General features: G+C 41.8%; 1 protein-coding gene across 1 annotated transcript in view; it reads right to left on the bottom strand.

Annotated features, from left to right (window-relative positions):
• THSD1 (thrombospondin type 1 domain containing 1) overlaps positions 1-12919 on the bottom strand; it is a 34626-nt gene extending 21707 nt beyond the window's left edge. The window contains exons 1-3 of the mRNA XM_032795166.2: positions 12828-12919; positions 8875-9190; positions 4123-4261 (exon numbers count right to left, since the gene is read on the bottom strand). Coding sequence (XP_032651057.1) covers positions 4123-4180 — 58 coding nt within the window. The 5' untranslated portion in view covers positions 4181-4261; positions 8875-9190; positions 12828-12919. The remainder of the gene's footprint in view (positions 1-4122; positions 4262-8874; positions 9191-12827) is intronic.
• Positions 12920-15480: the final 2561 nt, after the last annotated feature.

Below are 15480 nucleotides of genomic sequence, written 5' to 3'. Positions count from 1 at the left end.
TCTCTGCTGCTACTGGCAGCACTGACTGAAACTGGGTGGCAGGAGAGCAGTGGTTGCTGCCCGAGCACCCAGCTCTGAAGGCAGTGCGGCCGCCAGCAGCATCAGAGAAGGAAGAGTGGCATACCATGCCACCCATACTTCTGTGCTGCTGCTGGCCACACTGCTCCCTTTAGAGCTTGGCACCCATTCTGCTTTCAGAGCTGGATGGCTGGAGACCATACGTGACACGATTTTCATGGCCACGAATTTCGTAGACCCCAATCACACTGCACAAGAGGGCTACCTAAATTCTGACATTTTCTAATTTCTTTGCAACCATAGTGTTCTTTTAACATAGTTTTCTTTTTAAATGTAATTTCTAGAGTTGAGCAGGAAATGGTTTTCCCATCTCATGAAGATTTCTAAGACTTTGAAAACTTTCCCAGGCCTGAATAGAATGAAAAGTCAAAATCTCTAAAATTTTGACAAACTAAATTGAAAAAAAAAATTGGGTTCAGTCACTTCAAACATTTTGTTTTGATCATTTTAAAACATTTTATTTCAATGTTGATCCTTTTAAAAACTTTTTTTTTTACTACAAATTAACTTACATTTCAAAACAGTCATTTTTAACAAAAAATCTGAACTTTTCATTTAACTCTTTCACAAAAATAAAATTTCCAATTTGACAAAATCAACATTTTGCAATGAAAATGTATTTTGTTGAAAAATTCCCAACCAGCTCTAATAATTTCCTAATTTTTAAAGTAAATTTAAAAACTGAAAGACAAAAATAATCCATCATATGGAACCATACCTATGCCCAACAGAGTCATCAGCAGGGTGGGGATTTTTAGATCCATAGCATAGTCCTCTATTATTTAAGCTAATAGAGGAACTGGTTGCAATAGTAGGCTGTTATCTTCAATGTGGTCCAGCCACTAGACTGGGATCAGACACACATTTTGCCAGTGGGTTTCACAGGTATTTGCTGGACAGCAAAGGAATGGGATAAAGAATCCATTCCAGGTTCTCTAGAAGAGTGTAATATAGTGGTTACAGACCCTTGTACCTTGCTCCTTTCCCCAGCTTCTCCTAGTCTCTTTCTGCTCCTATACTTTCTTCTCTCTCTGCTCTTTCCCATTACCCATCCTCCTCAGTTTCTGCCTGTCTCTAGGATTTCCCCTCATCCCCCACCCCTACTCCTATCCTCCCTCATCCTTTGCTCCCATTCCTCTCCCTCTCTCAAATCTGTGTTCCTGCCTCCTCCAGTCTTTTGCCCCCCTCTGCTCACTCTCGGTCTTCCACTCCTGGCTTCTACTCTCAGCTCCAATGTTCAATGCCACAATGACCCTTGGAAACCAAGAGGAGCAATTTCAGCGACAGTCCAGCTCTGGAATGGTGCACGCTCAGTCACTCGCTTGTGCAGTCTGATTGATAAATAAGAATTATGAGAAGCTAAAGCATTCTCAGTACAGGCAGAATCTTTAGAGAATTTAGCTACAAAATTCTAACAGTCTCTACTTAGCATGGTGATGTGTGATTTTTCAGGTGCTTAGCAATTGGCCAGATTTGGGCAAATATTCACAGGGAACAGCAAAAGGCACATCCCAGCCAAATGTCAGGTTACTGCTCCATAGCACAGAAGTGCTGGAGTTTCTCAACAAAAGGGTTGAAAGAATTATTTAACTGGGCCAAACAATCTCATTCTTGAAAAGGGATGAATCATTTTAGCTGAAATGTGAAAAATCAGCCTCAGGCAGACATACAAGATGGAAGATATCAGCCGAAATTATTTAAGCTTGGCAATGCTATAAGTAACTGAAGATAGGGTCTTATAATGGAAAGTATCGGGCAACCTTAACTTTATGCATTGCTACCTGTGTCTCTTATAATACCATCCTGATTCCTATTCCCAGATTGTATAGTACTGTAAGGCCTGGTTTACACTAGGAGTTTACATCAGTAAAGCCACGTCTCTAAGGGGTATGTAAAATCCACATCCCTGAGAGATGTAGCTATACCAACGTAACCCCTGGTGTAGACAGCACTAGGTTGATGAAAGAATTCTTCTGTTAACTTAGTTGCCGCCTCTCAGGGAGGTAGACTACCTATGCACGTTGGGTTTTAGTGACGTACCTGCCATTGACTTCAATGTGAATCGTATGGTAAGTCTTGGAAAGTGGGCATTACTGGGGGCAGCTGTCATTGTGTTGGTGCACTTTGACCGAGATTAACCCAAGTGCACAGTGTCCTTTCCCTATCTTTGTATAAGAGTAGGAATATTCTGGTCATACACTGACAGAGCAGTCACTTCATACTTTCGGAAGGGCCAGAATATGGGCAGGCAGTTTCCATTGCATACTGCTGCTGCTTTCTGGTATGAATGTGGGTGCATCACTCGCCAGAATTTGGTCACAATAATATGGATAGCCTGCCTTGGGTTGTTTTCAGCCTTTTGTGGGTCCTGGTTGTGATGTCAATGACCTGCCAGTGTGGTTACCGCAAGAATTGGCTGCTATTGCGAACAGAGGTTTTTTTTAAATTATGTTTAAATCAAACTAGGCTTCTCAGCTATCAGTATTTTGCAGGCAGGCAGATTTTTAAAAAGTACATCTTAGTAATGATGATAAGATTTAAGAAGAATATTTTATTTTACTGCAAGGTAATCTTCCAGATTATACAAGTATTTTTAGTATGTACTTCTGGCATAGAGAGATGGGAAGGAAACAGATGGGTGAAAAGATGGGTAAAAACAGGTGTGTATGACAATAAATCAAATGAGTGTATATACAAAATTGCTTGGCAGTTATTTTCTGGACCATGGAGTATTCTTTATATTAGAAAATTGTCACTACAAGAGCTAAAATGATAAAAATGCTATCATGAGGATTTAGCATCCCTAGCCTTACCTTGTAATTAGACTGATTGAACAAAGTTCCATTTAGTGTAGGAGTCATGGCTTTTATGTTTGTGGGTTAACTAGGTAATGGTTGTCCCCTCAAAAAGTTGTAGACATTGTAATATTTCATTTCACCCAGACACATATGGATTAATCATTTATCTTCACCCTGTCTCTCATTCAATATTGTATTGTTAAGTTTTCTAGTTAAAGTTGTCTGATTAAAATGACAGGGAGTTGACAGCTACATGCCATCACAAAAAATAAACGTCTCCATTTCTACTGTGAGCTAGATTACATTCCAAATTAGTACAGCTGAAAGGCTTGTTAAATGTAGAACTGATCTCGTCATAGCGCTGGGAGCAAAGATGTGGGTTTGTGTAACGGGGCAGGTGCAGTATTTAATAACTGTCTGTAATTCAGTTTTTTTTGCACATATTTTGAGAGCAAATAGCTGTAAATGTTGCACCATTTATAGCTGGTCTTCATCTTTTTGGCCAGTGTGAAGCTTGTTACCACACCACATCCACAGAAGCAGACTAAATCAGGACTTCAAACTTTTCAAGGCTGTCCACGAAGGTTGGGCAATTCATGGTTTAATTTTCTTGCTCGAGCTTGAAAATTTACTGAGTCAAAATACCAACTTCTCTTAATTTAAATGTTAGGGATAACATTTTCAAAACATCTAGAAGACTTAGAAGCTTAAACCCCATTTTCAAAGTGAGTTAGACACTTAGTAACTCATGTCTCTCTGAAAAGTCAATGTTCTGTATCACCTAGGTGCCTGTTACTTTTGAAAACTGGTATTTAGGCTCCTACAACACTTAAGTGCATTGGAAAAAAATTTCATTACTCTACATTCCCCCCCCCCCCCCACTTCCTTATTATGTGAAATACAGTGATATAGAAGGTTCGCCATATAACATTGCTCAGTTAGCTACTGATGGCAGCCAGGATTGCTTGCTGATACCCACGGAATTCTGTTCAGTATTTTCTGTTTCTTATTCTGAACAAATCAACAGCTGGAGAAGGTCCTCTTTCTGTTCTGATACAAATACAGCCTTTATTTAAGTCATTTACATGTCTCACAAGTCCAAGACTATATTTCCGGGAACTCCTGGGATGGTTTCTGTGTATGTTCCCAATGCACCACTTCATCCGTTAACAACACTACACATTAACATTTTTAAATTACTTTAGTTAAATATCTACAGTACTCCTTTTAGGGTTACAATACTCACCATAATCACAGAGCACAACTAACAATAGATTTGAAAAATCTTTCAATGTCTGTTTCATTCTGATCACTGGGTTCCCAGGTCCCTTTATTCCTCATGTCCTTTTTCACCCTCAAAGCACGCACACTTTTTTCAAGAACACCTGAAAAGTAAAACTTCAAAAAATTAGAACCCTTTTTGAATCTGCTTCATAAACGAAAAAACCCTGAACATTAGTTGAAAAACTTTTGACAAATAATTAATGCATTATTATTTAACAATATCTATTATTTAACAATATCTCTTCTATCCACCTTACAATCAGCTATACATGTCTAGTGCACCTAGACATGCATGGCTACAATTTAGTATATAACAAAGTTCACCTCTCAAATGTCAGTTTCTATATCAGAACAAAGATTTTCTTATCACTTTACCCTTTCAACCAACCTGTTAAGACCTGGATAGCAATCCCATTGCAATGACTGCTGTAGTCAGCTTTTACATAAGGATCTGGATGCGCTAAAGCAGGGGTTCTCAAACTTCATTGCACCGTGACCCTCCTTCTGACAAAAAAAAAAAGCTACTGCATGACCCCAAGAGGGTAGACCAAAGCCTGAGCCTACCCAAGCCCTGCTGCCTCAGGTGAGGGTGGGAGCCAAAGCTGAAGCCCAAGTCCCACCTCTCTGGGCCGAAGCCCTTGCTCTTCAGCCCCGGGCATTGGGGCTCAGGTGCTGGGCTGCAGCAAGTCTATCATCAGCCCTGGCAACCCCATTAAAATAGGATCACAAACCACTTTGGGGTCCCAATCCACAGTTTCAGAACTGCTGTGCTAAACCAACATAATTCACATAAAAGTACAAATTGGTTAAAATTGAGAATACAGCATGGATTCTGTTCTCTGCACACATAGGTATTGAGGGACTATTGCTAGTGTTCATTGAATCATAGGACTGGAAGGGACCTCAAGAGATCATCTACTCCAGTTCCCTGCAGTCATGGCAGGAGTAAGTATTATCCAGATCAGGGATTGGAAACCTTGGGCACGCAGCAGCCAGCACATCCCTCGGCACATGCCACTTCCCACAGCCTCCACTGGCTTGGAACGGCGAACCGCGGCCAGTGGGAGCTGCGATAAGCCGAACCTATGGACGCTGCAGGTAAACAAACCATCCCAGACTGCCAGCGGATTTCCCTGATGGACCATGTGCCAAAGGTTGCCGATCTCTGATCTGGACCATCCCTGACAGGTGTTTGTCTAACCTGTTCTTAAAAATCTCCAGTAATGGAGATTCCACAACCTCTCTAGGCAATTTGTTCCAGTGCTTGCATATATAAAACCATCAATAACTTCAGTTTCTGTTAACTGTTTTGTTTGTGTTTAAGAAAAGCTTCATTAGCACAAAAATGAATCAATACAAATCTGTTGTTGATTCTGAAACTGCCCTTTTAGTTCAGATTTATCAGTATATTTAATAATCACTGTTAGAGCTACAATTTGTTTGCAGATCCTTGATATTGATCATAGGAGGAAGGGGCTAAGGTTTGGCATTTTCCTCATCTATTTTATCGGTGATATCAGATATTTTAAGTCTAAATTTTGTCAGTTTCACCTGCAATTGATTGTCCCATAATTATAGATGCCATTTTTGAAAATTTGTCCTACAATGCACATTTTTTATTTTCGTTCCACTTATATAGCTTAGAGTAATCACAATTTTGTTTTAAAGTGCATCAAGTAAATCTCCATGAAGCTTGTAGTAAAAATAAGTAGAGAACGATTATGATAGCAGCAGCAACAATTTGTTTGAAAAGGACATTACAGTCAATCCATAAGATAAGATCTTCCCAAAAGGCACTATTATCAAAGCAAGGCAATTATTATTATTTGCATTATAATGGTGTCTTCCCCACTATGCTAGATACTGTACAAACACAATGAAGAATGATTTCTGGCTCAACAGAGTTTATAGTATAATTTTAAGATGAGAAAAAACAAACAGATAGATACAACCAATAGATGGGGAAAGAGCACAGTGACGACAGTTTTAAGTGTCTCAGTCACAATGCAGACCATTCAATTTGTCAGTAACCATAAAAACAGTGAGTTCATTTAATATCAACAAGATTGTTAAAGTCATTGATCTAGAACATAGGAGGAATATCACATAAAAGTTTGTTATTTTCTTGGTTTCGTCTCTTGTGTTCCTCATATTCATCTTTCCTCCACATTCTCTTACCCAGCAGAGAGACTGATTAATAGTAGCATGCACAGCTTGGCAAAGCAATAAATAAAGGGTAATCTAATAATAAAGCCACTCATGTCTGAATAATGTGATCATCACCGAGTCCAAGGCCTTAACAAGATTCTAAAAAGGATTAGACATTGATATAGGTAATAACATCCACAGTTATATTAGACAGCAGGCACATTATACAGTGATAATTAAGCCTTATGCCTCAAGGCATAAATCCACTGCTAACTGACAGAGGTTAGGAAACAACTTCTCCTATGGGCAGATTATTCCATCACTGCCTATTATGGGTATTCTTGCACTTCCCTTCCCAACATATAGTACTGGCCATCATCAGAGACAAGATACCAGATTAGGTGGACTATAGGTCCTATATGGTAATTCCTTCGTTCCTATCATAAGAACATAAGGATGGCCATACTGGGTTAGACTAAAGATCCATATAGCCCAGTATCCTGTCTTCTGACAGTGGCCAATGCCAGATGCTTCAGAGGGAATGAACAGAACAGGACAATTGGCTGTGAGTGTCTCCAGTGTATTGGGGCGGGGGGGGGGTGATGGGGCAGGCATTGGAGGTGAGGAGTGGCTGTGAGTGACTCCAGTGTGTGTGCGCGCATTTGTCTTGGGAATAGGGGTGGTGATGATGAGTGCCTCAGTTTTCCCATCTGTAAAATGTGGATACTGACCTCCTGTGCAAAGCGTTTTGAGATCCAATAATGAAAATCATTAGATAAGAGGTAGGTATTATTACTATCTCTCTGTGCCTCTGTTTCCCATCCTACCCTTTGCCTCTCTTGTTTATTTAGTTTATAAACCTATCAGGGCAACGATTCTCTCTTACTAAGCATATGCACAGCACCTAGCACAATGAGTGTCCCAAAGTTAGTTGGGGACTTTAGGTGCTACTGTAATGCAAATAATAAATAATAATTGCAACCTTCTCTTCTCTGGCCTTCCCTCTTCATGCCTTTCCCCTTTTCATCTATTCAAAATCCCCCCCGATAAAATCATCTCCTTAAATCCTTTCCAGTCTTTTAGGACAGTGATTCTCAACAGGAGTATGTTCTCCATGTAGGTCAGGGTTTCTCAGACAGGGGTTGCCGCTTGTGTAGGGAAAGCCCCTGGCGGGTGGGCCAGTGTGTTTACCTGCTCCGTCTGCAGGTCTGGCCGATCGCGGCTCCCACTGGCCGTGGATCGCTGCTGCAGGCCAATGGAAGCTGCCGGAAGCAGCGCAGGCCGAGGGACTTACTGGCTGCTCCTTCCAGCAGCTCCCATTGGCCCGCAGCAGCGATCCACGGCCAGTGGGAGCCGCGATCGGCCAGACCTGCAGACGGAGCAGGTAAACACACCGGCCCGGCCCGCCAGGGGCTTTCCCTACACAAGCGGCAACCTCTGTTTGAGAAACCCTGACCTACATGGAGAATTTTAGAAATTCTCCCCCCATTGGCCTAGTACCAATCCTGCTCAACTGGTGGAAGCACTAGTATAGATCAAGTGCCAGCATGCTTGCCACTGATTTGTCTAAATCTGCTCAGAGAAGGCTTCAATACAGTGATAAAAATGTTTGCATGCGGTCTGTATGAGTGCTCTCACCTTCGCTAGCCCTGCTGGAGCATCAGCAGTTGGTGACCAACTGTGAAAAAACTGCTAAAAACTCTGTGTAGTGAAGAGCTTATCGTCTCGCATTTCAAGTTCTGCGTTTCAGTTTCAATCCTACACCCATTTACATCTCTGCTCTCATTTCTTCCTGTTCCCTCTCTGGCTCCATACACATTCCTCAATCCTCTCCCCTTATTGCTAGCTTCATCTTTTTCTCCCCTCTCAGCCTGGTGCAAATATTGACAGACTAGTATATTTAAGTCAAGTGGATTTATGGGACACAGCCTGCCAAATGTACATCGACCATTTTCACCTATTCACATGAGTTTTCCCACACACTTAAAATTACAGGACTCTTGCTTTACAGTAATGCTGCTGACTCTACTGATTTTATACAAAATAGAAAACTCTTTACCACTCAGTGGATTCCTTTAATTTCTGGATCTGTTTTTACAGCAACTGCCAAAAATCCAAGAGCCAGTGTGATGGCACAAATACCTGTTCATTACAAGCTTCTGTAGGTGAATCATCATATTATGCAGCAAATATTCCCTCTCTGTAAAGGAACGTAAGGCTTCATATTATATACTACAGATTATATACTGCACTTCCTTTAATAAAGGGCCTTCAGTAATTAACCAGATACTTAATGAACACTACTTGAGGATTTAGTTCAATAAGGTTATAAAATGAACTTGACTTAAAGCAACATCTTTTCACTCTCACAATTCTGACCTACCACAGTGGTGGGGGGGGGGGGAACAGCAGTTTTGGTGGCTCCCACACTTCTCCCAACAGCAAGTGCTTACCCTCCTCCTCCCTCTCAGATCCCCAATCTTCTCTTGCTCCCCTCTACACACCCTGAGAAGCCTTGAAACCCCACCCCTCCTCTATAATAGACAAAGAGATCCACTCATCTCACCTGAGCTATCAGCCACTTCCCTCCTGCTTCTCTGCTCAGATGCGATGCTGACACTATGCCAGTGCCTCCCTGTCCTCAGCAACTTCTTAGCCTCAGGAGCATGGTGGGACCAAGGAGTGGGTGGAGGAGTGGCACGTTGGGCAGACAGGCTTGGAGGATGTGTGGGGTTCCGGAGACAGGCAAGTAAATAGAGTCAAGTCTGGACTGGCTCCTCTCAAGACTCATGATTAGGCCTCTCCTCCTCCGCAGCTCTTTCATCCACATAATAGTGCCCCCTAGCAACTCATCAGGAAACTGGCCAGTTTTTACAGGGACGCTGTCAGGAAAAAAATAAAAATGGTCAGGGAAAATAAAGTTTTACAAAATCTAAGACCCACAGAAATGTTTCCAGGATTTTTTTATAATCCGGTGAAAAACAGTGTCGTTAATGTTTGTTCATTAACAAATATTCTTCAGCAGTCTTTGCAACCTAAACACTGAAGCATCTTACTACTGCTTGAGAACTTGAGAGTGAAATCAGCACGAAACTCTATATCAGCACAAGTATGAAACTGGCTGGCACGTTCCTTTATATTGCCCAACATGAAAAGAACGCAAACAGTATAAATAGTGAAAAGAAAATAATATTTTTAAAGTCTCTTAGTTCTACTTATCTATATTATCTATACTTCAGGAAAGATGATTAATAATTTATAACCACTATCTCTTTAACTGCCTTTAGGATTAGCTGATTTCCTAAGGGTTAACACCTGCTATGAATTTCAGATCTTCTAATATAATCCCCCAGCTCATTATTATAAAGAGTAGTCTAGGTGGCATCATATTTTATCAAAAGCTGATCAGTGTTGGACATATGAGCAAGTCAATTTTGCATTGTTATTGTATGTGGTTTTATTCAAATTAGAAGTCTTATCTTCAGTTGAAAGACACTGATGGCACTAGAAATGCCATATGTAAGAAAGATATTACTACAAAGATGGTAAAATCTGCTTCCACCATTTGGAGCCTAATCTCACCAAGTGCTGAGTTTTTATTGACATCAGTATGGCTAGGGTGCTCAGCAACCTTCAGCCTCAGGACGTCTACAACTAGTTTAGAGATCACATATATGGATGAGATTTCCTTTGAAGGACTGCTGTGAGGAATGAATGATGAGTTTACTATATATCAAGGAAATTGGAAGAACTTCCAAACAAGAATAAATAATTGTCAAGAATTAAATATACTGTATTGCCTTTGGTGGCAGAGATGGAATTCAAACATCCAATCTTTTACCCTTATGAGTTTTTCTTTCCCTTTTAAAATTTTTTCTGTGCTATTTAATTCTTCCTGGACTCCACTCATTAGTGATACTTTTCTGAAATCAATTGAGCTACACTGATTTATACCAACTGAGAATCTGGTCCAGAGTATGAACAATCACAAACCATAAGCATTAGAAACATAGAGAGAAACGGAAAAAAATGATTTAAATCAAGATAGAATGTTTTTCTAAAAGATATGCTGTAGAAATGACCTTGGGGAAGTTCTGTGGCTTGTATTACACTGAAGGTCAGACTAGCTGATCATAGTGATCACTTAGAATCTATGGATCCATGATATCTAGGCTTTCTAGTGATTTTATTTTTATATGAATTTTTAGTTATATTGAACTGTACAGGACAGTGTTTTCAATAGTTTTTGAGGTTTCTAAATTTTATTATTCTTTTCCCCTTTTTTTATTCCAAGGCTGTACATTGTAACTAAGGATATTGGAATTTATATTAATTATTTTTATTACAGCAGCACCTAGGGATTCCAGTCATGGATTGGGGCCTCACTGTTCTGGCCATGCAACAAAAAAGATGGTATATAAACAGCTTGAAATATAAGACTAGAGACCTCAGATTGGTATAACAAACAGATGGGGGAGAATAAGGAAACACTGACAAATTTTAGTCAAAATAATAAGAAAAGTGTAGTACCGATAAAATTAATGTTGAATTAAACAAGATTCTAAACTCCCTTTTAAAAACAAACACTACATGGTGGGTATAGAGTTCCGATGAGTACTCTTTCTGGACAACCCCCTTAACTTGGCCCAAATCCATGCCAACAGAGCCTTTGTGCCACTATACACCACCATGTATTCTATAAACATAACAATATGGGGTACGGTGACCAGATAGTAAATGTGAAAAATCGGGACGGGGGCGGTGTGTAATAGATGCCTATATGAGACAAAGCCCCAAATATTGGGACTGTCCCTATAAAATCGAGACATCTGGTCACCCTAACATGTGGGCTTTGCAAATGGATAAGAAAAAACAATCAGATCAAATTTGGGGCTTACTGACCTTCAGAGTGACCCTGTAAGCAGGCAGTCTGAGACTCTGGAGATGGAGGGAACCAGAAAGATCTAGAATTGTCAGTAAATGTAGACAGGCAATATGTCTATAATATCATGGGAGGACATGTTAACTAGTGCTGTGTGTTAAATCTACGTATTTATCAATCTAGGTACTTCTATGGTTCCCTTCACTGAAGTATCTGGTCATCTCCACAGGCATTAATGAAGATCTTCACAACACCATGGGAAGTATGTCAGTTTCACAGATGGAGAATTAAAGTACAGAGATTCAGACCAAATCTATTAAAGGTGTTTAGGCTCCTAATTTCTATTGATTCCAATGGAAGTTAGGAGCCTAAGTATTTCTGAGGATCTAGACCTAAGTGATTTGTCCAGGGTTTCATAAGAAGCCTCTGACAGAACTTGAACACAGATCTCCTGAGTCTCAATCCAGTGGTTTAAATGAGAGGCGATGCTGAGTAAAAACGAGTCCAACTATAGATGAAATTTTGTTTTGCCTTTGGTGCATTTCCATGTAGGCTGGTTATAAATTTTCAATTAGCAGGGTTATCGAAGCTTCTCAGTGACTAAATATCAGAACACTTCTCATAACACATTTTCAAAGAAGGTACAGTGGGTAAAGGATGAAGGATAAAGACTGGTACAAATATTGTATGTATTGAGATTTAGACTAGCTGGGCTAACACTACATTTCCAGATTATCTTTTCTATGCTGTAACATTAAAATATTTTAACCACAAATAGCTGCATTCTTACATTTTTCTGCAGGTTCCATTGCTTTAAGGAACTTCTGTACTTGAGAGCACAGCTGTAGATGAGTGAAAAAGAAGTGTTTTGGTTTTGTTTTTTTTACAAAAAATAGGGAGTGGTGGAAAGACTAATTGAGGTTGGAAAAAAGGTGTTAGAGAAATGCAGTGTGTTATATTTTTAACTAGCACAAACATTAGCCAAGGGAATACAAAAAAAAAAGTCAATATGATTGTTTGCATCAAGATATTGGAAATATTTTCATGTCAGTTTTTTTTAAAGACGACAAAGTATTTAATTAAAATTCATTACTAGGAAGAAGTAAAGATCTGTAGAAGTGTGCATTATTGACAATTCTCTTGACAGATACACTGCTACAATCCCATAGAAATGAATGAGGTTGCACCGGTGCCGCTGAAGGCAGGATCTGTCCCGTTGTCTGAAAGGAGCAGTCTGGAGCGCCAGGGAAGAGAACCAAGAGGAAACAACCAGCGTTTAGGTAGCTGTTTGCAGGAACCGGGTCCCTTCTGCCTGGGGAAATTGCTGCTCAGTAACGGCAAGCCCCTGTTAGGAGCATGCATTGAGCCAGCCAGCCCACAACTCTGTCAGCAGCCTGGGGGCTGCTGGCCGGCAGGACATGGATCTTTAGGAGGATCTGCCGGAGCGGGGGAGCTGCTGCCATACCACACCACAGCCGAAGGACAGGCGAGGGTTCAAGCTGAGCCCGCGCAGGATCCAAGCGAAGGGGAGCAGACGCACCCCGCCCACCCACTGCCCGGGTCAGAGCAATGGTCTGCAAACCCCCCCGGGCGCCCGACAAGAACCCAAGTCCGGGGCGAGAAGGGGAGGCCCTTACCTGAAGGGAGGGACACCTCTCGCGGCCAGACATCTGCGCGTCTCTCCCGCGGAGCCTGGCTCAGCAGCAGCCGCCCTGTGAGACGCGCCCCGGCGGAGGGGAGCGAGGCCCGGGCTCAGGGCGCGCCTCCCCGTGGCTGACTGGCATCGCCCTGTCAACGCCCCCGAGGCGCGGCGCGGCCCGGCGCTCCCCTGGCCGGGCGAAGCAGCTGGATGGAGACGGAAAGCCCACGCGGGGACGCCCTGCCCGGGATCTGGCCGGGCGGGGGAGGGCGGTTCCCGCCTCTGCAGCGTTCCCCTAGGAGAGCGGGCTGGGACCGCGAGCTCGGCAAACACAGCGAGCCCCGAAGAGTTTGCTGGCCCATGCACCGACCCGCTTAGGACAAGCTGGATCCCACACCCGACCCCCAAGCGGCCAGGCAGTTTATTAGCCCGACGCTGCCCAATCCAGCACAGCTGGGCCAGGCAGGGCTCAGGGGCAGAAGGTGAATTCAGGCAGAGGCAAAATAGTTTACCTCTTGCTCTCCTTATAGACTATAACAGGGTTCAGAAAGGAACTAGATAAATTCATGGAGGATAGGTCCAGCAATGGCTATTAGCCAGGATGGAGTCCCCAACCTCTGTCTGCCAGAAGCTGGCAGTGGCCAGCAAATGGATCACGGGATGATTACCTGGTCTGTTCATTCCTGCTGGGGCACCTGGCAGTGGTCACTGTCGGTGGACAGGATAGTGGGTAAGATGGACCTTTGGTCTGACCTAGTGTGGCTGTTCTCCTTGTGTTTCAGACATTTACCTTTGCAACCAAGCTTCTCAGTACAAACTCAGTACTGAGTCTTCCTCAGTCCAAGCCTCCCACCTTGAGAGCAGCCCCTACTCCAAATGAGGTCAGCCTGGATAAACTGTTTTAGAGTTATTTTTAGTCCACATGATCCAGGTGGTCCAAGAACTAAAGGTGCATCTCCAGCATCTACTTCAAAGTAAATGCTCCTCTCCTACGGGAAAAGCAAACACACAGAAAAGGACGGCCTCACAGGGGGGCTGGGATCTCAATGCCAAGTGCCAATACCACAGACACTCCACCAGCCCTCAGCCAAATGGCCTGGCCCTGTCTTCTCCTGAACTCCTCTGGGTTTTGTGCCTTATGCTGGGTCTGGGGGTATGGAGAATAAGCTGGATGCAATACACATTAGAACCAGGACACAATGACCATTTAAACTGACTCTTCAAAGCATGATGGCCAAAATTTTCAAACCTGCTTGCCAAAAGTTAAGCACCGAAAACATTTTGCTGCCTACATCAGTGGCCTGATTTTCAGAGGCACCATACCACAGCTCCCATTAAAAGCACTGAGAGCCATGAGTGTCAGCACCTCTGAAAAATCAGTCCACTTCCATTAAGTGCTTATAAATATTGATTTATTTACTTAAGTGTAAGCCCCATGCTTGAATAATGCAGATGTTTTTATTTTTGTCTAAGAGTGGAAAGTACCAGTGGAAGAATCTTCAAAAACTTTCTTAGCGTTGAGGTGTAAAATTGAAGACATAGCAATAAAATGCTTCAGTTAAGCCAGAGCAGCAGCCTCTAATATTTGCAGCGTAGATATGAAGCTGAAACTACAGCATTTATGAATATTCCTCACACTCAAGATTTATGGAAGGCACTTAGATACTATTATGAAGGGCACTTAAGAAATAGATACTTAGTAAAACTATCTTGTTACAGAAAGACATTGCAAATTCTTCCTTCTGTTTTGTGCAATGAACTGACCTCATGTACGTCAGGTCACTGCTAAAACTAGTGTCCTTATTGCTTGGGTTACATCTCTCTCTCAATCTACTTAAATCTATCAATATTTGTTATATGTAAAGAATATTTCTGCTTTCAGGCATTCAGATACTATGGTAATAGGCATGTTATAAGAACACGAACATAATTTATTTTGTATTTTTGTCTGAAAATATGCAAAAAAAAAGTTTTGGGTTTTGGAAGATGAAGCATCCAAAAACATTGAGTATTTCTTGCCTCACCCAAATATTGAAATCATGCAATTGCTAACTTTCATCTAACTATCCAGCAATTCCTTTGGGTCCCCCCCTTTCCCAGGTTCACTCATTGTGAAAGCCTCTCTATTTTGTTCACATAAGTTAAAATCTTTTCCACATGCTAGTCTTGGTCCATGGTGTTTTAAGCTTCAAAGGCAGACTGCCATCTGGAGTGCTGTCAGAAACATTCAGAAAGCTAGATAAACACTTGCATAGTAATTTGGACAGTTTTTTGGAAAGCAGAGAGTAAAGTGTTGCAGTAATAAAGCAAGACCTTTCAAACCCATCATCCTGACTTAGACAACCCAAGCATAGATACATGTTATAACATTGGTCATTTCTTTCCCCCTGGAAACTGATGGACATGTGGTTTCTTTATGCAGCCATGATGACCACCCACATTTTAGTACCTGTAAAAGTTTTTGTTTGTTTGTTATGGGGTCTAGTTCTCAAATCTCATTTAATGTTGTGGAGTTCTAACAACACTAAATGGCAAAGCACAAGCAGTAGCCATTCAAGTGGTCTCACACTTCTCCAGGGACAAGACCGAGTGAGATGCCTCAACCCTAATCTAGGAACGGTTAAAAGATAACACAGTCTTTCTTGCCAGCT

The sequence above is a fragment of the Chelonoidis abingdonii genome, chromosome 1 (assembly GCF_003597395.2).
Source record: "Chelonoidis abingdonii isolate Lonesome George chromosome 1, CheloAbing_2.0, whole genome shotgun sequence".
Taxonomy (NCBI): Eukaryota; Metazoa; Chordata; order Testudines; family Testudinidae; genus Chelonoidis; species Chelonoidis abingdonii.
The sequence above is the reverse complement of the archived record's forward strand: the minus strand, read 5'-3'. Positions and strand labels throughout refer to the sequence as shown.